The 24,669-nt window shown below is 55.9% G+C and overlaps 1 protein-coding gene across 1 annotated transcript; it reads left to right on the forward strand.

Annotated features, from left to right (window-relative positions):
• Positions 1-12,144: 12,144 nt before the first annotated feature.
• Positions 12,145-23,127, forward strand: SLC48A1 (solute carrier family 48 member 1). Its single transcript, XM_066340277.1, has 3 exons — positions 12,145-12,303; positions 20,442-20,609; positions 22,054-23,127. The coding sequence occupies exons 1-3, from the start codon at positions 12,165-12,167 to the stop codon at positions 22,188-22,190; spliced, it is 444 nt and encodes a 147-aa protein (XP_066196374.1). The 5' UTR covers positions 12,145-12,164; the 3' UTR covers positions 22,191-23,127.
• Positions 23,128-24,669: the final 1,542 nt, after the last annotated feature.

Below are 24,669 nucleotides of genomic sequence, written 5' to 3' on the forward strand. Positions count from 1 at the left end.
GCCGGGACTCGCTCCCTTCACTCCCTGATCCTCCAGAGAATTCCCTGGATTCCAGACAGACTCCCCCAATTCCCCGATGCTCCGGAGCATTCCCTGGAGCCGGGACTCGCTCCCCGCACTCCGCACTCACCCAGCGGATCCCCTGGATTGGGGGCAGGCTCCCCCCGGCCCCCTCCAGCCGCACATCGTAGCTGGAGCTCCGGAACAAATGCATCTTCCTGAGCAGCCCCGAGAGCCGCGCTCCGTCCGCCCCGGGAGCCCCGGGGAGCTGCGGGGAGGCGGCGGCGGCTTCGCTCCTCGGTCCCGGTCCCGGTCCTGCTCCGGTCCCCGGTCCCGATCCTGGTCCCGGTCCCGTTCCGGTCCCCGATCCTGGTCCAGGTCCTGCTTCGGTCCCTGGTCCCGGTCCCGGTCTCAGTCCTGTTCCGGTCCTCGGTCCTGGTCCCGGTCCTGCTCCGGTCCTCGGTCCTGCTCCGGTCCCCGGTCCCGGTCCTGTTCCGGTCCCCGATCCTGGTCCCGGTCCCGGTCCTGCTCCGCTCCTCAGTCCCGGTCCCGGTCCTGCTCCGGTCCCCGGTCCTGCTCCGGTCCCAGGTCCCGATCCTGGTCCCGGTCCCGGTCCTGCTCCGCTCCCCGGTCCCGGTCCCGGCCCCGCTCCCCCCGGCCCGGCCCCACACACTTTCATGCGGGGGGGAGCGAGGCCATCGCGGCCCCGGAGCTGCTCCCGCGGCTCCTCCGGGACGGGGCCGGGCTCGGGAACGGTTCCGCCGCCGCCGCCGCCGTGTCGGACCCGCCCCGGCAACGGGAGCTCCGCCCGCCGCTCCTCCCCGGTTCTCACGGCTCCAAACCGGGATCCTGAGGATGGAGGGGAGCCCTCACAGCCCCCCGGGACCTCCCTGGGACCCTCGGGACCCTCTGAGACTCCTGCAGCTCCAACCCCGCCCAAAGGAGCCCCCCGGGACCCCCCAGGACCCTCTGGGACCCCCTGGGACCCCCAGGAACCCCCTGGCACCCCCTGGACCTCCCGGGACCCCCGGGACCCCCGAGACCTCCTGGGACCCCAGGGACCCCCAGGGACCCCCCGGGACCCCTCTGGGACTCCCGCAGCTCCACCCCACCCAAAGGATCCCCCCAGGACCCCCCAAGACCCCTGGGACCCCCGGGACCTCCCGGGACCCCCTGGGACCCCTTGGGACTCCCACAGCTCCAACCCCACCCAAAGAAGCCCCCAGGACCCCCCAAGACCCCTGGGACCCCTCTGGGACCCCCGGGAACCCCTGGGACCCCCGGATCTGGATTTTGAGGGGTCTCCAGGGGTCCCTGAGCACCTCAAGGGGACCCTGAGGTTTGGGGCGGGGGGGTCACAGGGGACGCCCCTCCCCAGTTTGGTGTGGGGAAAACAGGATCTGGAGGGGCTGGGATGAGGGAGGGGGTTTGTACTGGGAGTGGTTTGTACTGGGAATGGTTTATACTGGGATTGGTTTGTACTGGGAATGGTTTGTGCTGGGAATGGTTTGTACTGGGACTGGTTTATACTGGGATTGGTTTATACTGGGAATGGTTTGTAGTGGGAATGGTTTGTACTGGGAAAGGTTTGCACTGGGAATGGTTTATACTGGGACTGGCTTATACTGGGAAAGGTTTGCACTGGGAATGTTGTGCACTGGGAATGGTTTATACTGGGATTGGTTCGTACTGGGAATGATTTATACTGGGAATGTTGTGCACTGGGACTGGTTTATACTGGGAATAGTTTGTACAGGGACTGGTTTATACTGGGACTGGTTTATACTGGGATTGATTTATACTGGGAATGGTTTGTAGTAGGAATGGTTTGTACTGGGAAAGGTTTGCACTGGGAATGTTGTGCACTGGGAATGGTTTATACTGGGATTGGTTCGTACTGGGAATGATTTATACTGGGGATAGTTTATACTGGGAATGGTTTATACTGGGAATGTTGTGCACTGGGAATGGTTTGTGCAGGGACTGTTTATACTGGGGCTGGTTTATACTGGGGCTGGTTTATACTGGGGAAGTGGCCCCAGCTGGAGGAGGCCCGGCATTCCTGGGGGAGCCTCTCCTGGGGCTTTTGGCAAGGAAAGGGAAAGGAGTCTCTGCCAGAAGGGGCCTTTACTTCTGAAATAAATCCCGATTTTTAAAATTCAAATCCGCCTCTAAACCGGCCCCCGCCCCAGCTGGAGCCGGGATGGGAAACATCAGCCGGATTCCAGGAATTTGGGGGGAGAGCCTTCAGCCTCCCTTGCTCCTCCTCCTCCTCCGGGGGCAGGGGGGGGTCACACCGGGGTCCCCAAATCTGTCCCTCCGAGTCGGGGAACAGCAGCACAGGGACCACGGCCCTGAGCCTTCCTCCCCTCCCCGATCCCTCCTCTGCCTCTGAGAGCTCCTAGAGGCTTTTCCCGGGATTCCTGGAGGTTCCGGGGTCACAACCACCTTCCCCCGTGCTGGAATTTCCCCTCTCCAGGAGCTGCCCCATTCCCCTGGAGCTGCTCCCGGGGTTGTTCCAGCCCCGGAGATTGTCCCGGCTGTGCACAGACACGTCCCCCCCATGCAAATTAGAGCTAATTAAGAGAAGGAGGAAGAGGCCTGAGGAAGGCAGCGGAGCTTGGAGCCGCACCCCGGCAGCCGGAGGAGAGACACCTGCCCTGGGCCCCGGGCGGTTCCTGCCTTGGCTGAGGATTCCACCCTTCCAATCCCGTCCTCAGCCCGCCCAGTCCTGTCCTGATCTCATCCTATCCCACCCTATCCCGTCCCGTGGATTCCATACCATGGATCCCATTCCAATCCCATCCCATCCCATGGACTCCATGGATCCCATCCCAATCCAATCCCAATCCCATCCCAATCCCATCCCATGGATCCCATCCCAATCCCATCTCAATCCCATCCCAATCCAATCCCAATCCCATCCCAATCCCACCCTATGGATCCCATCCCAATCCCATCCCAATCCCATGGATCCCATCCCAATCCAATCCCAATCCCATCCCAATCCCATCCCAATCCCATCCCAATCCCATCCCATCCCAATCCCATCCCAATCCCATCCCATCCCATCCCATGGATCCCATCCCAATCCCATCCCAATTCCACCCCATGGATCCCATCCCAATCCCATCCCAATCCCATCCCAATCCCATCCCATCCCAATCCCATCCCATCCCATCCCATGGATCCCATCCCAATCCCATCCCAATCCCATCCCAATCCCATCCCAATCCCATCTCAATCCCACCCCAATCCAATCCCATCTCATCCCATGGATCCCATCCCAATTCCATCCCAACCCCATCCCAATCCCATCCCACCCCATCCCATCGTTACTGCCCCACTGAGGGGATTTGGGGCCAGGGTTTGGCCATCACACAGCAGTGACGGTGTCCCCGAGGTGTCCCTGAGATGTCCCCAAGGTGCCCTGAGGTGTCCCTGATCCCGGGGACATCCCCGATCCTCCATCCCATCCCTGTCCGTGGGATCCCACTCCAGGCACGGACAGTCCCATCACTCCCAGTTCCCCCCCGGCTCAGGAATTTTCGGGAATCGTGGCCGTGCCCCGGCAGCTGCGGGGTCACCGATCCCGGCCCCTTTTCCAGAGGCTGCTCCGGCTCTGGCTCCTTGGGAACAGCAGCTCCTGCCTCAGCAGCTCTGCCTTATCACCCTCTTATCTCTCCTTTAACTCCGTGCTCCAACAATCATTAATCCCACAGCCCCGCTCCGGGCGCCTTTGGAGCAGTTCTGGCCTCACCAATCTCTTCCCAAATATCCCAATTCCCAATAATTCCAAATCCTAAACGGGATCTGAGGATCCACAGGGCAGCGAGCTCTGAGCCTCCCCTCACCCTTTGCACCCCAAAAGGAGGAAAATAAGAATTCAATCCCAATATTTCCTTTCCCTCCCCTTTTTTGTTTGCTGGAAACGAGCGGCCGCGTCTTGTCCCTCGGCAGAAATTCCAGGAGAACCCTGGGAATTCTCAGTGTTCCCCCCCCAGAGGGTTTGGCTGGCAGGTGGGGGATGGAGGAAACCTTCAGTGTTTTATCCTCTCCTCGCCTCGCCGGGACACGGCCGCAAATCATCCCCGAAAATCCAATCCCGGGGAAAACGGTTGGGAATTTACTGCGCTCTCAGCACCGCGGGGTTTATCCTCTCCCGCCGCTGCTTTATGCTTTTCTCTCCCCTCCAACCCCTATTTATTTCCTGTTTATTGGCCCAGCCTCCCCTAATTTATGTTTTCATTACTTTGATTAACGCTCCCGTTCCCCTGACGTCGTTATTCCGGCTCGGTTTCCCCCTCTCAGTGTCTCCCCCAAACCCCTGGGTGTTAAATAATCCTCGGATTTACTCGGGATGATTTGTAATTTAATAAGCGGCTCCCACCGCCGCGTTTTTTTATCTCCTAATTGGCCCCGGAATTAGCAGCGCTTCCGGAATTAAGGCAAATTATGGGATAGCCCCTTGTTATCCCACGGGGGGTTTTATGGGGTGGGAACGAACAGCTTTAGGAATTATCTGAGCCGCGTTCCCAGAGTCCTGGGTGTGATTCATTCCTGGATCCATCCACGGGGGACAGCTCACGCCGTGGAGGGGACGCTGCTCCTGAGGAAGGAGCGGTTTTTGGTCTCCCAGGTGGTTTAATTTCGTTCCCTCATTATCATTTTTGGGGAACGTGATGTGTCTTGTTCTCCCGGTCTTTCCGCTCGGCTTCTTCCCGAAGCAATTCCCAGGTTTGCGTCTCCGAGGAGCCGCCAGAGCCTCGGATCCGAATCCAGCCAGAGCTCAAAATCACGGAAAAGCGGAATTGTTCAGGTTGGAAAAGCTCACTAAGGTCAAAGGGTCTCACCAGTGACCCCAAGAGAGGAGAAAAATCCCAATAAATGTGGGATTTATACCCATTCCTCCCACCAGGACGGGCTGGGACCTCCCCATTTCCTCAACTTTTCCTTCTTCCTTTCTCCTTTGGGTCTTTGCCGTTTTCTGGGGGTCTCAATCCCGGTGATTCCCATTATTAAATGTTCCTTTAGAAGGGGGAAAACACAAAAGGCCTCAAGGACAAACCCTCAGGAGCAAAACTCCGGGCTGTTCCCAGCTCTCGGGAAACAAACAGGGCTGTCCCCATCCCGGATGATTTTCCTCCTTTTGTTCCCAGATCCAGCCCCCACGGAGCTGAGAGGGAGGAGGAGGAGGGAGGAGGAGGAAGGATCCTTCATCCGGTAAATCCGGCTGGTTTCCAGCTGTTCCCGAGGCTCTCCGGGCAGGAGCAATAACCAGGAAAACCATTCTGCTCCTGGCAATCTGGTCACCAGGCGCTGGGGAACGGGGCCAAGGTCCACGGCTCGGCAAAATCCAGGTGCTGTGTTACCTGGAGCTGCTGCCTGGGGCGCCGAGGGAGTTTGGACCACTTTGGGGTCTCCTGGGTGGTTTAATTTCGTTCCCTCATTAAAGTTTTGATCACTTTGGGGTCAAAAAAGGTGGTTTAATTTCGTTCCCTCATTAAAGTTTTGATCATTTTGGGGTCAAAAAAGGTGGAAAAAAGCCACAGCAGGGAGGGCTGGGGGAACAGGAATGTCGCTGTTCCCACCTGGAGCTGTTCTTCCTCCTCCTCATCTTCATCTTCATCTTCATCTTCATTTCCATCCCGTCCACCTTCAGCTGACGGATCAGGGGGAGGATTTGGGGACGGGATTCCATCCCTGTGGAATGGTGAGGGCCTGGAATGGAATTCCACAGGGAAACCGTGGCTGGAAGTGTCCCAGGCCAGGCTGGAACAACCCGAGAGGGCAGAAATTGTCCTTGGGGTGACTCTGGGTGGGCTTTGAGGCCGCTCCAGTCCAAACCAGTCTGGGATTCTGGGATGTCCCAGGTCGGGATATCCCACATTGGCCCTGTGGGAATCCCCAATTATAGATCACAAATTGATCAAAATGCTGATTCTTGCCCCAAATCCAGCTCCAGGTCCCTGCACTCTCAGGGAGGAGGAATTCCGGCTGCTGTCGCTTCCCAGGTGAGATTTTGTGGGATTTTCTCATCTTCTTTTTTGTTAGAGCCAGGATTAAACGCCGCAGAGAGGGATTTCGTGTCAGAATTTATTAATTCTTGTCTGTGTTAGAGCTCAAGATTCTCCTGAGCTGGCGGAGTTCTTCCCCTGGGGACACGGGTGACTCAGGGTGATGTCACCTCAGCCGGTGACATCGCAGCTGGGCTGTCCCTCGCTTTGGGGTCAGAGGTTAAAGCTGTTCCCGATGTGGGTTTTGTCCCCGGAGCCACCGCCCCAAATCCCTCCGTTTATTTTATCTTCTCCCCCAAAAAAATCCTCCTGGATGAATTTCTGCTGATCTTCCCTGAATTTGGAGTGTGATGTACAAAAAAAATTATCCCAAATCAAACTGAAAAATAACCTCCACAAAAAAAAAAAAAAAAACAACAAACAAACCAAAAAAAACCACAAAAAGAAACAAACAACAACAAAATCCTCCAAAAAAAAACCCCCAAAATAAAACAAAAATACCCCCAAAACACCCTCCCAAAAACGCCAAACAAAACAAACCTAAAACCCCAAAAAAACCAAAAAAAAGAAAAGAAAAGAAAAGAAAAGAAAACAACCCCTCCAAAACCCAGAAAAAATTCCCAAAAACAAACACCCCCTACAAAAAAAACCCCACAAAAAACCCCAAAAAACAAACCCCCCAAACCCCCAAAACAAAACTAAAATACCGCCAAAACAATCCCCCTCCAAATAAGAAAAACACCAAACAAAACAAACCCAAAAACAAAAAAAAAAAAAGAAAAAAAAAAAAAAAAAAAAACCCAAACAAAAAAAACCCCCCCAAAACCAAAAAAACCCCAAAAAACCAAACATTCCTCCAGAAAAAATCCACCAAAAAAATCCCCCAAAAAACAACCTCACCCCAGATTTTGCTTCTCCTCAGCTCTTTTTTCCACTTGTAAAAAAAAAAAAAAAAAAAAAATTAAAAATAAAAAAATTAAAATAAAATAAAACAAAAAACAAAACAAAATAAAATAAAACAAAACAAAATGAAATAAAAAATAAAATAAAATAAAATAGAATAAAATAAAAATAGAATAAAATAGAATAGAATAAAAAATAAAATAGAATAAAATAGAATAAAATAAAATAAAAATAAAATAAAATAAATAAAATAAAATAAAACAAAACAAAATAAAATAAAACAAAACGAAATGAAATAAAAAATAAAATAAAATAGAATAAAATAAAAATAGAATAAAATAGAATAGAATAAAAAATAAAATAGAATAAAATAAAAATAGAATAAAATAGAATAGAATAAAAAATAAAATCGAATAAAATAGAATAAAATAGAATAAAATAATAATAAAAATAAATAAAACAAAATAAAATCAAATAAAATAAAAATAAAATAAAACAAAATAAAATAAAATAAAATTAAAAACCCTCCCGCAGCATCACCCCAGCCGAGTCAGCAGGGCCGGGATGACACAACCCCAAATTCCCGGAGGGAACTGGGTGTGAAGGAGCCGATTTCACCTGGCCGCGGCGCCGGGCTCCTGCTGACGCCGCTCGTTCCGCTCCAGGAGCGCCAATCCGGCAGCAAAAACAGGAAATGAGATTGAATTTATTATTATTAATATTATTAATATTTTTTTTATAGCGGCTCTCGAGGTTTTTACGCTGTAAAACCTCACCAAGGTCACGGCCCTGCCCTGGGCGGGAGCTGTGGGTCCTGGGGTAAGGACACTCGAGGCGTTTTGGGGATGTCACCGGGTTTGGGGATGTCACCGGATTTTTTGGGATGTCACCAGGTTTTTTGGGGATGTCACCGGGGTTTTTGGGGATGTCACCGGGTTTGGGGTGTCACGGGGTTTGGGGATGTCACCGAGGTTTAAGGATGTCACCGGGTTTTGGGATGTCACCGGGGTTTGGGATGTCACCGGGGTTTGGGGATGTCACCGAGGTTTGGGAATGTCACCGGGTCTTGGGGTGTCACTGGATTTGGGGATCTCATGGGAGTTTTGGGGATGTCACCGGGTTTTTGGGATGTCACCGGGGTTTGGGGATGTCATTGGGGTTTTGGGGATGTCACCAGGTTTTTGGGATGTCACCGGGTTTTGGGATGTCACTGGGTTTTGGGGATGTCGCCGGGTTTGGGGTGTCACCGGGGTTTGGGGATGTCACCGGATTTTATGGGATGTCACCGGGGTTTGGGATGTCACCGGGTTTTGGGGATGTCACCGGGATTTGGGGATGTCACTGGGGTTTGAGGATGTCACCGGGTTTGGGGATGTCACTGGGTTTTGGGATGTCACCGGGTTTGGGGATGTCACTGGGTTTGGGGATGTCACCGCCTTTTTGGGGATGTCACGGGGTTTTGGGATGTCACTGGGGTTTGGGGATGTCGCCAGGTTTAGGGATGTCACCGGGTTTTAGGGATGTCACCGGGGTTCGGGGTGTCACAGGGTTTGGGGATGTCACCGGGTTTTAGGGATGTCACCGAGTTTGGGGATGTCACCGGATTTTTTGGGATGTCACCAGGTTTTTTGGGGATGTCACCGGGGTTTTTGGGGATGTCACCGGGTTTGGGGATGTCACCGGGGTTTGGGGATGTCACCGAGGTTTAAGGATGTCACCGGGTTTTGGGATGTCACCGGGGTTTGGGATGTCACCGGGGTTTGGGGATGTCACCGAGGTTTGGGAATGTCACCGGGTCTTGGGGTGTCACTGGATTTGGGGATCTCATGGGAGTTTTGGGGATGTCACCGGGTTTTGGGGATGTCACCGGGGTTTGGGGATGTCACCGGGTTTGGGGATGTCACCGAGGTTTGGGAATGTCACCGGGTTTTGGGGTGTCACTGGATTTGGGGATCTCATGGGAGTTTTGGGGATGTCACCGGGTTTTTGGGGATGTCACCGGGTTTGGGGATGTCACTGAGGTTTAAGGATGTCACCGGGGTTTGGGGACATCACCGGGTTTTAGGGATGTCACCGGATTTTATGGGATGTCACCGGGGTTTGGGATGTCACCGAGGTTTAAGGATGTCACCGGGGTTTGGGATGTCACCGGGTTTTGGGGATGTCACCGGGTTTTGGGATGTCATTGAGTTTTAGGGATGTCATCGGGTTTTGGGGATGTCACCGGGGTTTGGGGATGTCACCAGGTTTGGGGATGTCACTGAGTTTTAGGAATGTCACCGGGTTTTTGGGGATGTCACTGGGTTTTGGGGATGTCACCGGGTTTTTGGGATGTCACCGGGTTTTGGGATGTCACTGGGTTTTGGTGATGTCACCGGGTTTTGGTGATGTCACCGGGGTTTGGGGATGTCACTGAGGTTTGGGAATGTCACCAGGTTTTGGGGTGTCACTGGATTTGGGGATCTCATGGGAGTTTTGGGGATGTCACCGGGTTTTTGGGATGTCACCGGGTTTTTGGAGATGTCACCGAGTTTTGGGATGTCACTGGGGTTTGAGGATGTCACTAGGGTTTGGGGATGTCACCGGGTTTGGGAATGTCACCAAGTTTTAGGGATGTCACCGGGTTTTGGGGATGTCACCGGGTTTTGGGGTGTCACTGGGTTTGGGGATGTCACCGGGTTTTGGGATGTCACCGGGGTTTTTTGGGATGTCACCAGGTTATGGAGATGCCACCGGGTTTGGGGATGTCACCGAGGTTTAAGGATGTCACCAAGGTTTTTTGGGGGTGTCACCGGGGTTTTTGGGATGTCACCGGGTTTTATGGGATGTCACCGGGGTTTTGGGGATGTCACCGGGTTTTATGGGATGTCACAGAGTTTTGGGATGTCACGGGGTTTGGGGATGTCACCGAGGTTTGGGAATGTCACCAGGTTTTGGGGTGTCACTGGATTTGGGGATCTCATGGGAGTTTTGGGGATGTCACCAGGTTATGGAGATGTCACCAGGTTTAGGGATGTCACCGGGTTTTGGGGATGTCACCGGGTTTTGGGGACATCACTGGGTTTTAGGGATGTCACCGGATTTTATGGGATGTCACCGGGTTTTGGGGATGTCACTGGGTTTTCGGGGATGTCACCGGGGTTTTAGGGCCCCCAAAAGACGGAAACTCAACTTGCGTGTGAGGGGCAGAACAGCTCCCGGGGAAACTCCTCCGGGGGCGATTTTTGGGGGGTCTCGTGGAGGTTCGACACGAGGGGGAAAAATGAATTTTTTTGGTAGATTTTAAGCGAAATTATCTCGTCTTTAAGCGCTTAAAAGGGGAGGATGGATGAAGAGGGGGAAGGGAGATGGACGAAGAGGAGGAGGAGGATGAAGAGCCGGGAAAGTGGCTGCGGAAAGGAGGCTGCTGCCATCTAGAGAAGGTCTCCCGGTTCCCCCACCGCCGGAAAAATCCTCCGGGAAGAGGCTGAACCCGGGAAATTCAGATATTTATCCGACAATTCCTGGGGTAGACCAAGGAGCGCATTCCCGGGCTCTGTCCCCGCGTCGCTGGCAGGACAATTAATTAATTCATGATGAGGAATAGGTGGGGGAATTCCATTTTCACCCCAATCCTCACTGGAATTTTTTTGTCCCCACGGATAAAGCAGAGCTGGACCCAGCCAAGGGCTCCGAAAGGAGAAAAGTGTTTATATATATATATATATATATATATATATATATATATATACACACATATATATATATATAAAACAGGAAGAGAGAAAAGGGAACGGAAAAGCCAAGAAGCCTTTGAGGATTTTGATGAGGTGTCCCCAGACCGCAATCCCGCAGGATGGGCCGAGGGGAGAGGAAAAGTGCCCCGGGAGGAAGCGAAAGCCACTCGGAGATGTCCCCAACGCCACACGCTCCGCACCTCGGGGGCCGCCCGTTTCCCCCGCCTGAGCCCTGTGTCCTGCGGGATGGCGGTGTCCCCATGTCCCCCGTGTCCCCCCGGTGTCCCCCCGGTGTCCCCCCCGGTGTCCCCATCCCACTGCGTCCCCTTCTCGGTCCTCCCGCCCGCCAGGGGGCGCGCTGGGGCAGGGCGGGGCCAAGCCAGGGGGCGTGTCCCAGTGTCTATGGGCGTGGCCCAGTGTCTGTGGGCGTGACCCAGTGTCTATGGGCGTGGCCCACTGTATATGGGCGTATCCCAAGATCGGTGGGCGTATCCCGGTGTCTGTGGGCGTGTCCCGGTCGATGTCCCGGTTTAATGTCCCTGTTGATGTCCCGGTTGATGTCCCGTTCCCATGTTCCGGGTCCTGTCCCGCGGCCTGTCCGTGTCTCAAGGCGTGTCCCGTTCCCGAGGCCTGTCCCCGTCCCGGGACGTGTCCCCGAGGCCTGTCCCGTCCCCGAGGCGTGTCCATGTCCCGTGTCCCATGTCCCGTGTCCCGTGTCCCGTGTCCCGTATCCCGAGGCCTGTCCCCGTCCCGGGGCGTTCCCGGGGCCGTTCCCGAGGCCTGTCCCCGTCCCGAGGCGTGTCTGTGCCCCGTGTCCCCAGGCCTGTCCCCGTCCCAGGGCGTGTCCCGTGTCCCGTCCCCGAGGCGTGTCCATGTCCCGTGTCCCGTGTCCCCGTCCCGTGTCCCCAGGCCTGTCCCCGTCCCCGAGGCGTGTCCCATGTCCCGTCCCCGAGGCGTGTCCCCGTCCTGTGTCCCGTGTCCCGTGTCCCCGGGCCTGTCCCCGTCCCGGGGCGTTCCCGTGTCCATGTCCCGTGTCCCGTGCCCCAGGCCTGTCCCCGTGTCCCCGTCCCGGGCCGTTCCCGGGCCGTTCCCGGGGCGTGTCCCGTTCCCGGGGCGTGTCCCGTTCCCGGGGCGTGTCCCGGGGCGTGTCCCGTGTCCCGTGTCCCGTTCCCGGGGCGTGTCCCGGGGCGTGTCCCGTGTCCCCGTTCCCGGGGCGTGTCCTGGTGCCGTTCCCGGGGCGTGTCCCGGGGCGTGTCCCGTGTCCCGTTCCCGGGGCGTGTCCCGTGTCCCGTGTCCCGTGTCCCGTTCCCGGGGCGTGTCCCGTGTCCCGTGTCCCGTTCCCGGGGCGTGTCCCGTGTCCCCATTCCCGGGGCGTGTCCCGTGTCCCGTGTCCCGTGTCCCGTGTCCCGTGTCCCGTTCCCGGGGCGTGTCCCGTGTCCCGTGTCCCCATTCCCGGGGCGTGTCCCGGGGCGTGTCCCGTGTCCCGGGGCGTGTCCCGGGGCCGAGGGCGGGCCGCTCCGAGGCCGCCATGGCGCTGAGCGGGGCCCTGGCGCTCCGAGTGGCGTACGCGTCCTTCGGCGCCCTGAGCGGCCTCTCGGCCTTCTGCGCCTGGAGCGTCGTGCCCGCGCTGCGCCAGCCCGGCACGGCCGCGGCCGGGGGGCTCTCGGGTACGGGGGGCTCGGGTACGGGGCTCGGGTACGGGGGGCTCGGGTACCGGGAGCTCTGGGGTACGGGGCTCGGGTACGGGGGGTCTCGGGTACGGGGGGCTCTGGGGTACGGGGGGCTCGAGTACGGGGCTCGGGTACCGGGAGCTCTGGGGTACGGGGGGTCTGGGGTATGGGGGGCTCGGGTACGGGGGCTCGGGTACGGGGGGCTCTGGGGTACGGGGGTATTGGGTACGGGGGCTCGGGTACGGGGGGCTCTCGGGTACGGGGGGCTCGGGTACGGGGGCTCTCGGGTACGGGGGTCTCTGGGGTACGGGGGTCTATGGGGTACGGGGGTCTCGGTTACCGGGAGCTCTGGGGTACGGGGCTCAGGTACGGGGGGTCTCTGGGGTACGGGGGGTCTCGGTTACCGGGAGCTCTGGGGTACGGGGGGCTCGGGTACGGGTGTCTATGGGGTACGGGGTCTCTGGGGTACGGGGGGCTCTGGGTACGGGGGCTCGGGTACGGGGGGCTCGGTTACCGGGAGCTCTGGGGTACGGGAGCTCTGGGGTATGGGGGTCTCGGGTACGGGGGTCTCGGGTACGGGGGGCTCGGTTACCCGGAGCTCGGTTACCGGGAGCTGTGGGGTACGGGGGTCTCGGGTACGGGGGTCTCGGGTACGGGGCTCGTGTACGGGGGTCTCTCGGGTACGGGGGGCTCTGGGGTATGGGGGCTCGGGTACGGGGGGTCTCACGTACCGGGGCTCTGGGGTACGGGGTGTCTCGGTTACCGGGAGCTCTGGGGTACGGGGGGCTCTGGGGTACGGGGCTCGGGTACGGGGGGCTCGGTTACCGGTGGCTCTGGGGTACGGGGGGCTCTGGGGAACGGGGGGTCTCAAGTACCGGGGCTCTCGGGTACGGGGGGCTCGGGTACGGGGGGCTTGAGTACGGGGGGTCTCGGTTACCGGGAGCTCTGGGGTACGGGAGCTCTGGGGTACGGGGCTCTGGGGTACGGGGGCTCGGGTATGGGGGTATTGGGTACGGGGGGTCTCAAGTACCGGGGGTCTGGGGTACGGGGGGTCTGGGGTACGGGGGGGTTTTGGGGTACGGGGGTCTCGGTTACCGGGAGCTCTGGGGTATGGGGGTCTCGGGTACGGGGGTCTCGGGTACGGGGGGCTCGGTTACCCGGAGCTCGGTTACCGGGAGCTGTGGGGTACGGGGGTCTCGGGTACGGGGGTCTCGGGTACGGGGCTCGTGTACGGGGGTCTCTCGGGTACGGGGGGCTCTGGGGTATGGGGGCTCGGGTACGGGGGGTCTCACGTACCGGGGCTCTGGGGTACGGGGTGTCTTGGTTACCGGGAGCTCTGGGGTACGGGGGGCTCTGGGGTACGGGGCTCGGGTACGGGGGGCTCGGTTACCGGTGGCTCTGGGGTACGGGGGGTCTGGGGTACGAGGGGTCTCGGTTACCGGGAGCTCTGGGGTACGGGGGTCTCGGGTACGGGGGGCTCGGGTACGGGGGTCTCGGTTACCGGGAGCTCTGGGGTACGGGGAACTCTGGGGTACGGGGGGTCGGGTACGGGTGATTCTCGGGTACGGGGGTTCTCAAGTACCGGGGGCTCTCGGGTACGGGGGCGCTGGGGTACGGGGGGTCTGGGGTACGGGGCACTCGGGTACTGGGGTCTCACGTACCGGGGCTCTGGGGTACGGGGGCTCTGGGGTACTGGGGTCTCGGGTACGGGGGCTCGGGTACGGGGTCTCTGGGGTACGGGGGGTCTGGGGTACGGGGTCTCTCGGGTACGGGGCGCTCTGGGGTACGGGGGCTCGGGTACGGGGGGCTCTCGGGTACGGGGGGTCTGGGGTACGGGGCTCTGGGGTACGGGGGGTCTCGGGTACGGGGGGTCTGGGGTACGGGGGGTCTCGGTTACCGGGAGCTCTGGGGTACGGGGGCTCGGGTACGGGGGTCTCGGTTGCCGGGAGCTCTAGGGTACGGGGGGCTCTGGGGTACGGGGGCTCGGGTACGGGGGGCTCGGGTACGGGGGCTCTCACGTACCGGGGCTCTGGGGTACGGGGGCTCTGGGGTACTGGGGGCTCGGGTACGGGGGGCTCTGGGGTACGGGGGTCTCGGTTACCGGGAGCTCTGGGGTATGGGGGGTCTCAAGTACCGGGGGTCTCGGGTACGGGGGGTCTCTGGGGTACGGGGCTCTGGGGTACGGGGGGGTTTTGGGGTACGGGGGTCTCGGTTACCGGGAGCTCTGGGGTATGGGGGGCTCGGGTACGGGGGGGCTCGGGGCAGGGCTGCGGTGGGGCCGGGGAGCGCCTGGGCCGGCCCCGAGGGATCCGTGAGGGGGTGAGGGGGATGAGGAGCTTCTTCTCCATCCCTGAGGGATATTTGGGGGGTGAGGAGCCCATTCCTCAGCCCTGAGGGATCTGAGACAGGGGAGAGGGGGATGAACCTGAGGGGGCGTTTTGGGGGGGACTCAGAGCTGTGGGGCAGGAATTGGGGTGTCGGGGCAATTATTCGGGGTAATAACTGGGGGTGTCAGGGCAGGAATTGGGGTGTCAGGGCAGGAATTTGGATCAGGGCAGGAATTTGGGGTGTCAAGGCTCAGGGGATGTCAGGGCAGGAATTGGGGGTATCGGGGTAATAATTGGGGGTGTAGGGGCAATAACTGGGGGTGTCAGGGCAGGAATTGGGGGTGTCAGGGCAATAACTGAGGGTGTCGGGGCAATTATTCAGGGTATCAGGGCAGGAATTGGGGGTATCGGGGTAATAATTGGGGGTGTCAGGGCAGAAATTGGGGTGTCAGGGTCATAATTGGGGTGTCAGGGTAACAACTAGGGCTGTCAGGGCAATAATTGGGGGTGTCAGGGCAATAACTGGGGGTGTCAGGGCAGGAATTGGGGTGTCAGGGCAGAAATTGGGGTGTCAGGGCAGAAATTTGGGTTATCAAGGCAGCAGTGGGACCGAGGAACCCCTCTTGGGACTGAGGTTTTCAGGGAAGAAAAGGAACCCTCCTGATTTCCCCCAAATGCTGGAAGAACCCACAGGGGTCAAACTGCGCCCAAAGTGCCCAGAAATGTGGGAAATTTGGGGAGTTTGTGGCTCTGGGTTAGAACAGGACAGAGTCCTGCAGCTCCAGCGCTTCCCTGGCTCAGCTCCAGGGGAGGAACAGCGAAAAGTGAAGTTAAAATTAATTTAGAAAGAATCTGGGGTTAAGGTGCAGGGCTGGGCTTGTCTCTGCTTCCTCTCCTTCAAAAAATAAAATAAAAAAGAAGAAGAAAAAAAAAGCTTTTAATTCCAGTTGGAACTGGGGTTCAGCAGAGAATCCCCACATTTTGTTTTGCTGGAGGAGGGAGAAATGCAGAAATGCAGGGGAAAGAGCAAATGAAAGTGTTTTCTGCTGCGTTTGTGTTCAGGGGGGATTCTGACAGTGGGGTTTTGACATTGGAATTTTGGCAGTGGAATTTTGACATTGGAATTTTGGCATTGGAATTTTGACAGTGGGATTCTGACATTGGAATTTTGGCAGTGGAATTTTGACATTGGAATTTTGGCATTGGAATTTTGGCAGTGGAATTTTGACACTGGAATTTTGGCACTGGAGTTTTGACAGTGGAATTTTGGCACTGGAATTTTGACAGTGGAATTTTGGCAGTGGCGTTTTGACAGCAGAATTTGCAGGTGCTCGCTGAAGCGCCCTCATTAAGCCAAGCTCTGCCTCTTGATCCGTGTTTATCTCATTTTTTTTTTTTTTTATGTCTCTGCTGTGCCTTTGGATCTGTGTTTGGGGATGTTTATTAATATAATAATAATAATAATAATAATAATAATAATAAAAAAATGCTCTTTATTACAAGCTCGTTCCCAACAAAACCTCCTCTGCTCTCCCTGGGGTTGAAGGAGGAGCAGGAGGTTGACAAAACCTTATTTCTCTCCCAATTTTTTTTTTTTTGTGAGGAGGGAAAGTTCCTTTCCTTTGAGCTCAGTATTACCCAAACATTTGGATCTGATGAGGGAATCGTGCTCCAGGTGCCGGGGTAAATCCACGGGAATTTGTGATTTGTGGAGGGTTTTGGGTGGGACTGGAGCTCCCCTGGCTCAGGGTTTAGGGACAAAGGGGAAGGAGGACGGGATTTGGGGGGATCCCTGAGGTGGAAACCTGCAGCTGCAGCCGTCAGCCCAAGCTTTCAGTAAGTCACAACTTTTATTCCGTTTCCCCAGTAAAAATGGGGGTTTTTATTCCGTTTCCCAGTAAAAATGGGGGTTTTATTCCTTTCCCCAGTAAAAATGGGGGTTTTATTCCTTTCCCCAGTAAAAATGGGGTTTTTATTCCGTTTCCCAGTAAAAATGGGGGTTTTATTCCATTTCCCAATAAAAATGGGAGTTTTATTCCATTCCCCAATAAAAATGGGGGTTTTATTCCGTTTCCCCAATAAAAATGGGGGTTTTATTCCTTTTCCCGGTAAAAATGGGGGGGTTTATTCCATTTCCCAATAAAAATGGGGTTTTTATTCCTTTTCCCAGTAAAAATGGGGTTTTTATTCCGTTTCCCCAGTAAAAATGGGGGTTTTATTCCTTTCCCCAGTAAAAATGGGGGGTTTATTCCATTTCCCAATAAAAATGGGGGTTTTATTCCGTTTCCCCAGTAAAAATGGGGGTTTTATTCCTTTCCCCAGTAAAAATGGGGGGTTTATTCCATTTCCCAATAAAAATGGGGGTTTTATTCCGTTTCCCCAGTAAAAATGGGGGTTTTTATTCCATTTCCCAATAAAAATGGGGGTTTTATTCCATTTCCCCAATAAAAATGGGGGTTTTATTCCATTTCCCCAATAAAAATGGGGGTTTTATTCCATTTCCCCAATAAAAATGGGGGTTTTATTCCATTTCCCCAATAAAAATGGGGGTTTTATTCCATTTCCCCAATAAAAATGGGGGTTTTATTCCGTTTCCCCAATAAAAATGGGGGTTTTATTCCTTTCCCCAGTAAAAATGGGGGTTTTATTCCGTTTCCCCAATAAAAATGGGGGTTTTATTCCATTTCCCAATAAAAATGGGGGTTTTATTCCTTTTCCCGGTAAAAATGGGGGTTTTATTCCGTTTCCCCAATAAAAATGGGGATTTTATTCCGTTTCCCCAATAAAAATGGGGTTTTTATTCCTTTTCCCGGTAAAAATGGGGGGGTTTATTCCATTTCCCAATAAAAATGGGGTTTATATTCCTTTTCCCAGTAAAAATGGGGGGTTTTATTCCGTTTCCCAGTAAAAATGGGTTTATTCCATTTCCCAATAAAAATAGGGATTTTATTCCATTTCCCAGTAAAAATGGGGGTTTTATTCCATTTCCCAGTAAAAATGGGGATTTTATTCCGTTTCCCAGTAAAAAAGTTTGCAAACCCTGAGTTTTTCAGGCGATATTTTGGCCCTGAGCTGCCCCTGGAGAGCTGGGCCGGGGTTTGGATCAGGGTTGGGATCGGAACTGGATCAGGTTGGGATCAGGTTGGGATCAGGGTTTGGATCACGGTTTAAATCAGGGTTGGGATCGGAATTGGATCAGGTTGGGATCAGGGTTTGGATCATGGTTTAAATCAGAATTGGATCAGGTTGGGATCAGGGTTGGATTGGGTTTGGGATCAGGGTTGGGATCACAGTTTAAATCAGAATTGGATCAGGGTTTGGATCAGAGGTTGGATCTGGTTTTGGATCAGGTGTGGATCGGAATTGGAGCAGGTGTGGCTCAGGGCTCGGTGTCACCCGTGGGGCTCGGTGTCACCCATGGGGGTCTCAGGGTCACTTGTGGGGTCTCAGTGTCACCCGTGGGGGTCTCAGTGTCACCCATGGGGGCTCAGTGTCCCCGTGGGGCTCAGTGTCCCCCGTGGGGGTCTCAGTGTCACCCGTGGGGCCCAGTGTCACCCGTGGGTCTCAGTGTCACCCGTGGGGCTCAGGGTCTCTCAGGGCTCAGTGTCACTCGTGTGTCTCAGTGTCACTCATGGGGCTCAGTGTCCCCCGTGGGGCTCAGTGTCACCCGTGGAGCCCGGTGTCACCCGTGGAGCCCGGTGTCACCCGTGGGGCCCGGTGTCCCCCGTGTGTCTCAGTGTCCCCCGTGTGTCTCGGTGTCCCCCGTGTGTCTCAGTGTCACCCGTGTGTCTCGGTGTCACCCGTCGGTGTCTCAGTGTCACCCGTGTGTCTCAGTGTCACCCGTGTGTCTCAGTGTCACCCGTGTGTCTCAGTGTCACCCGTGGGGCTCAGTGTCCCCCGTGTGTCTCAGTGTCCCCCGTGGGTGTCTCAGTGTCCCCCGTGGGGGTCTCAGTGTCCCCCGTGGGGGTCTCAGTGTCCCCTGTGTGTCTCAATGTCACCCGTGGTGCCTGGTGTCACCTGTGGGGCTCAGTGTCCCCTGTGTGTCTCAGTGTCACCCGTGGGTCTCAGTGTCACCCGTGGGGCTCAGTGTCCCCCGTGTGTCTCAATGTCACCCGTGGTGCCTGGTGTCACCTGTGGGGCTCAGTGTCACCCGTGTGTCTCAGTGTCCCCCATGGGGGCTCAGTGTCACCCGTGTGTCTCAGTGTCACCCGTGTGTCTCAGTGTCCCCCGTGGGGGTCTCAGTGTCCCCCATGTGTCTCAGTGTCCCCTGTGTGTCTCAGTGTCCCCCGTGTGTCTCAGTGTCACCCGTGGGGGTCTCAGTGTCCCCCATGGGGGCTCAGTGTCACCCGTGGGGGTCTCAGTGTCCCCTGTGTGTCTCAGTGTCACCCATGGGGGTCTCGGTGTCCCCCGTGTGTCTCAGTGTCCCCCGTGGGTGTCTCAGTGTCCCCTGTGTGTCTCAGTGTCACCCGTGGGGGTCTCAGTGTCACCCGTGTGTCTCAGTGTCACCCATGGGGCTTGGTGTCACCCGTGGGGCCCGGTGTCCCCTGTGGGGGTCTCAGTGTCCCCCGTGTGTCTCAGTGTCCCCTGTGTGTCTCAGTGTCCCCTGTGTGTCTCAGTGTCACCCGTGTGTCTCAATGTCACCCGTGGTGCCTGGTGTCCCCCGTGGGGGTCTCAGTGTCCCCCGTGTGTCTCAGTGTCACCCATGGGGGTCTCAGTGTCCCCCGTGTGTCTCAGTGTCCCCCGTGTGTCTCAGTGTCACCCATGGGGCTTGGTGTCACCCGTGGGGCCCGGTGTCCCCTGTGTGTCTCAGTGTCACCCGTGTGTCTCAGTGTCACGCATGGGGCTTGGTGTCACCCGTGGAGCCCGGTGTCCCCGGTGTGTCTCAGTGTCCCCCGTGTGTCTCAGTGTCCCCTGTGTGTCTCAGTGTCCCCCGTGGAGCCCGGTGTCCCCCGTGTGTCTCAGTGTCCCCTGTGGGGCCCGGTGTCACCCATGGGGGTCTCAGTGTCACCCATGGGGGCTCAGTGTCCCCCGTGTGTCTCGGTGTCACAGCTGAGTCAGTGTCACAGGGGCACAAACCGTGACTCAGCAGCGCGGGTTGTGCTGAGTCATGCCGCGGGGAGCTGACCCCTGACCCCCAGTTCCCCTTTCTGCGGGAAACGGGGGGCAGCAGGAGCAGGGGACAGGGACTTTGGGGAAGTGGAGGGCACAGCGCTGTCACCAGACCCTGGGAGCCGCCGCCACTCTGCGGATGTCACCACGGGATCTGTCCCCTGCAGCACGGGGTCCTGGGGGGTCCTGAGCAGGGAGTGTGGGCAGGGGGGACACCCTGATGGCCCTGCTGTCACCTGTGCAGGTGTGCTGCCCTTTTATGGAGGTTGAGCTGTGTTTTACCTGTCTGTGGGTTCAGTTCTGATGTCCCTGCTGTCACCTGTGCAGGTGTCCTGCTGTTTCAGGAGGGTTGAGCTGTGTTTTACCTGTCTGGTAGTGCCACCCTGATGTCCCTGCTGTCACCTGCACAGGTGTGCTGCTGTCCCCAGATGTTTTAGGGGGGTTGAGCTGTATTTTACCTGTCTGTGGGTGCCACCCTGACGTCCCTGCTGTCACCTGTGCAGGTGTCCTGCTGTCCTCAGGTGTTCCCAGATGTTTTAGGAGGGTCGAGCTGTATTTTACCTGTCTGTGGGTTCAGTTCTGATGTCACTGCTGTCACCTGTGCAGGTGTCCTGCTGTCCCCAGATGTTTTAGGGACATTGAGCTGTGCTTTACCTGTCTGTGGGTGCCACCCTGACGTCCCTGCTGTCACCTGCACAGGTGTGCTGGCGCTCTGGGCCCTGATCACACACGTGATGTACCTGCAGGATTACTGGAGGACGTGGTTGAAGGGGTTGAGGTTTTTCCTGTGGGTCGGGATCCTCTTCTCCATCGTCTCCGCGCTGGGGCTCTGCGCCTTCCTGGCCCTGGCCATCACCCAGCACCAGTGTGAGTACTGGGAGGGACTGGGAGCACTGGGAGGGACTGGGACAGGGCTGGGGGGACTCCTGTCACCTCCTCTTCTGGGGACAGCCGGCGGGGATGTCACCGCGGATCCCTGATGTGCTGGGGCAGCCAAAAAAAACCTGGGAATTTCGTTGTTTCAGTAGCAAAGCCCCCCAAAAAACCTGGGAATTTCCTCGTTTGCGTGACAAAACCGCCAAAAAAACCCCTGGAATTCCCTCATTTGTATGACAAAGTCCCCCAAAAAAATGAGAATTTCCTCATTTGCATGACAAAACTGCCAAAAAACCCCTGGAATTCCCTCATTTGCACAACAAAACTTCCCAAAAACCTGGGAATTTCCTCGTTTCCCTGACAAAAACGCCCCAAAAAACCCCTGTAATTCCCTCATTTCCATAACAAAGCCCCCGCAAAACCCTGGAATTCCCTCATTTGCACAACAAAACTTCCCAAAAACCTGGGATTTTCCTTGTTTCCCTGACAAAAACTCCCCAAAAAACCCCTGGAATTCCCTTATTTGTATGACAAAGTCCCAAAAACCCTGGAATTCCCTCATTTGCATAACAAAACCTCCACCAAAAAATCTGAGAATTCCCACATTTCCCTGACAAAACCTTCAGCAAAAAAAAAAAAAATCTGGGAATTCCCTCATTTGCATAACAAAACCTCCCAAAACCCTGGGAATTTGCTAATTTCCATAACAAAACCTCCAAAAAACCTGGGAATTTCCTCATTTCCATAACAAAAGCTCCCCAAAAAATGGGAATTCCCTCATTTCCATAACCAAACCCTCCCAAAAACCTGAGAATTTTTTCATTTCCAGGACAAAACCTTTCAAAACCCTGGGAATTCCCTCATTTCCATAACAAACCCCTGGGAATTCCCTCATTTCTTAACGAACCCTCCCAAAACCTTGAGAATTCCCTAATTTCCATAACAAAATCCCCCAAAACCCTGTGAATTCCCTCATTTCTTTACAAACCCTCCCAAAACCTTGAGAATTCCCTAATTTCCATAACAAAACCCCCCAAAACCCTGTAAATTCCCTCATTTCTTAACAAACCCTCCCAAAACCTTGAAAATTCCCTAATTTCCATAACAAAACCCCCCAAAACCCTGTAAATTCCCTCATTTCTTAACAAACCCTCCCAAAACCATGAAAATTCCCTAATTTCCATAACAAAACCCCCCAAAACCCTGTAAATTCCCTCATTTCTTAACAAACCCTCCCAAAACCATGAAAATTCCCTAATTTCCATGACAAAACCCCCCCAAAACCCTGAGAAATATTTCATTTCCTCACCATTCCCAAAGCACATCCTCCCTGGCGAGACGGATGAGGTGTTAAACCCCCCACTTCCAAATCCCTAATTTTTTTTCCCCCCCAATTAATTTTCTTTTTTATTTTTTTTCTCTCCCACCCTGGCAGCCCTGACTGACCCCAGGAGTTACTACCTGTCGTGTGTGTGGAGTTTCATGGCTCTGAAATGGGCGCTGCTGCTCAGCCTCTACTCACGCCGCTACCGCGCCGAGTTCGCCGACATCAGCATCCTCAGCGACTTCTGAACCGCCTCGGGCAGGTCTGGGGTGGGCTGCAGAGGGGTGGGCACGGAGCTGGAGACCCCCTGAAGGCTCCTCAGGGCTTGGTTGTCCTCACAGGGGTGGGATTTTTTTAATCCTTGCTGCTTTTTTTTTCCGGTCGTTCGGCGTTGTAGCAAAAGGAAGGGTTTTTTTTTTGGAGGGTTTTTTTTTCTCTTTCTCTCTTCCCTCTGTGCTGTTGTCAGGGGATTGAACCCACCAAAGGGCAGGGGTTGGTGTTCAAAAAAGAGGCAGAGGAGTTTTTGTTGGTTTGTTCTAATAAAGGGAGAGGCTGTGGGGTGTTTCCCGTGGGGTTTTTCTGAGTTTGGAGGACGCATCCTCCTTTTATCCCAATTTCCCTCTCGCATTTCCCTCCTTTGCTGAGGTACTTGAGAGTCCCAGACTTCTCTGAGTGCCTAAAATTCCCTTTGAATGTATAACCCCCCCTTTTAATTTTTAATTCTTTGTGGGATTTATGGGTTTTCCCCATAGATTTCTTCCATCTCTCAATATCCAATTTAATTTATCAGCCAATTTCGTTTATCATTTATCAGCCAACCCCGCGGTTCGTTTGTAAAGGGAAATATTTTCTTTTCCTTCCATCAATTCCCGTTGTTTCTTTTATCTCCCAAGTGCTGGTTTTATCCACCCAGAGTTTATTTGGGAAGCCAAATCTCTCCTTCCTCTCTCTGCTGAGGGCGGTGACAGCCCCTTGCCTTTTGTCACTTTGTCCCGTGTCACCTCTCTGGACTTTCCCAGCTAGGTCCTGCCTCTCCAGAGCTTTTGGGGTTTGGGTTTTTTTTGGGGTTTGTTTGTCAGCACAGCTGATCCCCAAAGCTCCCAAGGGGCTGGGAGTGCTGCTCCTCAGGCTCCTGGTTTCAAAAGGAATCCTGGTGAACCATAAATGCAATATTTAAAGCTGGAACTTGCAGCAGCAGCTGTGTGGGGGACAAAAGGGGTTTGGGGGGACAAAAGGAGTTTGGGGGACAAAAGGGGTTTTGGGGGACAAAAAGGGTGCAGAGCCGAGGCCTGAGCTGCCTGAGCCTCGGGGAGAGGATTCCTGGGGGAAAAAAAGGTATTTTTATGGAAGCAGGAGGAGAGGGGAGGGGACAGGGACTGCTCTGGTGACCCCAAGACTGAGGAGCACCTTTGGGGTGTCCCTAAACCCAACCCCTGGAGTCCCCACCCCAAATCCCAGCTTTTTACAGGATGCTGTGTGTCAATATTCCCAATATGCCCTCTGTTTTATCTGAGAATGGGTGGGAATGGCACCTTTTGGGGTCCTGGGGGGGTTTGTCCCCTCTCAGACCCTCTGGGGTTCGGGATTTGGGGACGTTGGTGGTGGGTTTCTGCCCCTTTTCCCTGGAAATGGGTGAGGGGCTTTAGGGGGCTTTGGGGTCAGCCCAGGGGGAGTTCCCAGTGGCAGCCCCATCCCGATCCCGGCCGTGGGGTGGGGCCCTGGGGAGGGGACACCTTGGGGACACATTTGGGACACCCGAGGGACGCACTGGGGACACATTGGGGACATTGGGGACACATTGGGGACACCCCGGGGACACGCTGGGGGCTCACTGGGGACACATTGGGGACACATTAGGGACACCCGAGGGACATGCTGGGGACACATTGGGGACACACTGGGGACACATTGGGGACAACCGAGGGACGCACTGGGGACACATTGGGGACACGCTGGGGACACCTCAGGGACATGCTGGGGACACCCCCGGGGACACATTGGGGACGCCCCCAGGGACACCCCGGGGACACATTGGGGACGCCCCCAGGGACACACTGGGGACACCCCCGGGGACACATTTGGGACACATTAGGGACACCCGAGGGACACATTGGGGACATTGGGGACGCCCCCGGGGACACCCTGGGGACACACTGGGGACACATTAGGGACACCCGAGGGACGCACTGGGGACACAATGGGGACACCTTGGGGACACCGAGGGACACGTTGGGGACACATTAGGGACACCCGAGGGACACCCGAGGGACGCACTGGGGACACATTAGGGACACCCGAGGGACACCCGAGGGACGCACTGGGGACACGTTGGGGACACACTGGGGACACCCCGGGGACACATTGAGGACACCCCAGGGACATGCTGGGGACACAGTGGGGGCACCCCCGGGGACACATTTGGGACACCCCAGGGATGCACTGGGGACACGTTGGGGGCACCCCAGGGACACATTGGGGACATTGGGGACGCCCCCGGGGACACCCCGGGGACACCCCGGGGGCACCTTGGGGACACCCGAGGGACGCACTGGGGACACAATGGGGACACGCTGGGGACACATTTTGGACATTGGGGACACATTGGGGACACCCCCGGGGACACGTTGGGGACACCCGAGGGACGCACTGGGGACACACTGGGGACACAATGGGGACACCCCCGGGGACACATTGGGGACATTGGGGACGCCCCCGGGGACACCCCGG

The sequence above is a fragment of the Sylvia atricapilla genome, unplaced genomic scaffold (genome assembly GCF_009819655.1).
Source record: "Sylvia atricapilla isolate bSylAtr1 unplaced genomic scaffold, bSylAtr1.pri scaffold_184_arrow_ctg1, whole genome shotgun sequence".
In the NCBI taxonomy this organism is placed as follows: Eukaryota; Metazoa; Chordata; class Aves; order Passeriformes; family Sylviidae; genus Sylvia; species Sylvia atricapilla.

Excerpts from the sequence above, each read along its gene's own strand:
- SLC48A1 (XM_066340277.1), top strand. The coding sequence starts at position 12,165 with ATGGCGCTGAGCGGGGCCCTGGCGCTCCGAGTGGCGTACGCGTCCTTC. Across the intron at positions 12,304-20,441 it reads CGCGGCCGGGGGGCTCTCGG|GTGTGCTGGCGCTCTGGGCC; the intron begins GTACGGGGGGCT and ends TCACCTGCACAG. Across the intron at positions 20,610-22,053 it reads GGCCATCACCCAGCACCAGT|CCCTGACTGACCCCAGGAGT; the intron begins GTGAGTACTGGG and ends CCACCCTGGCAG.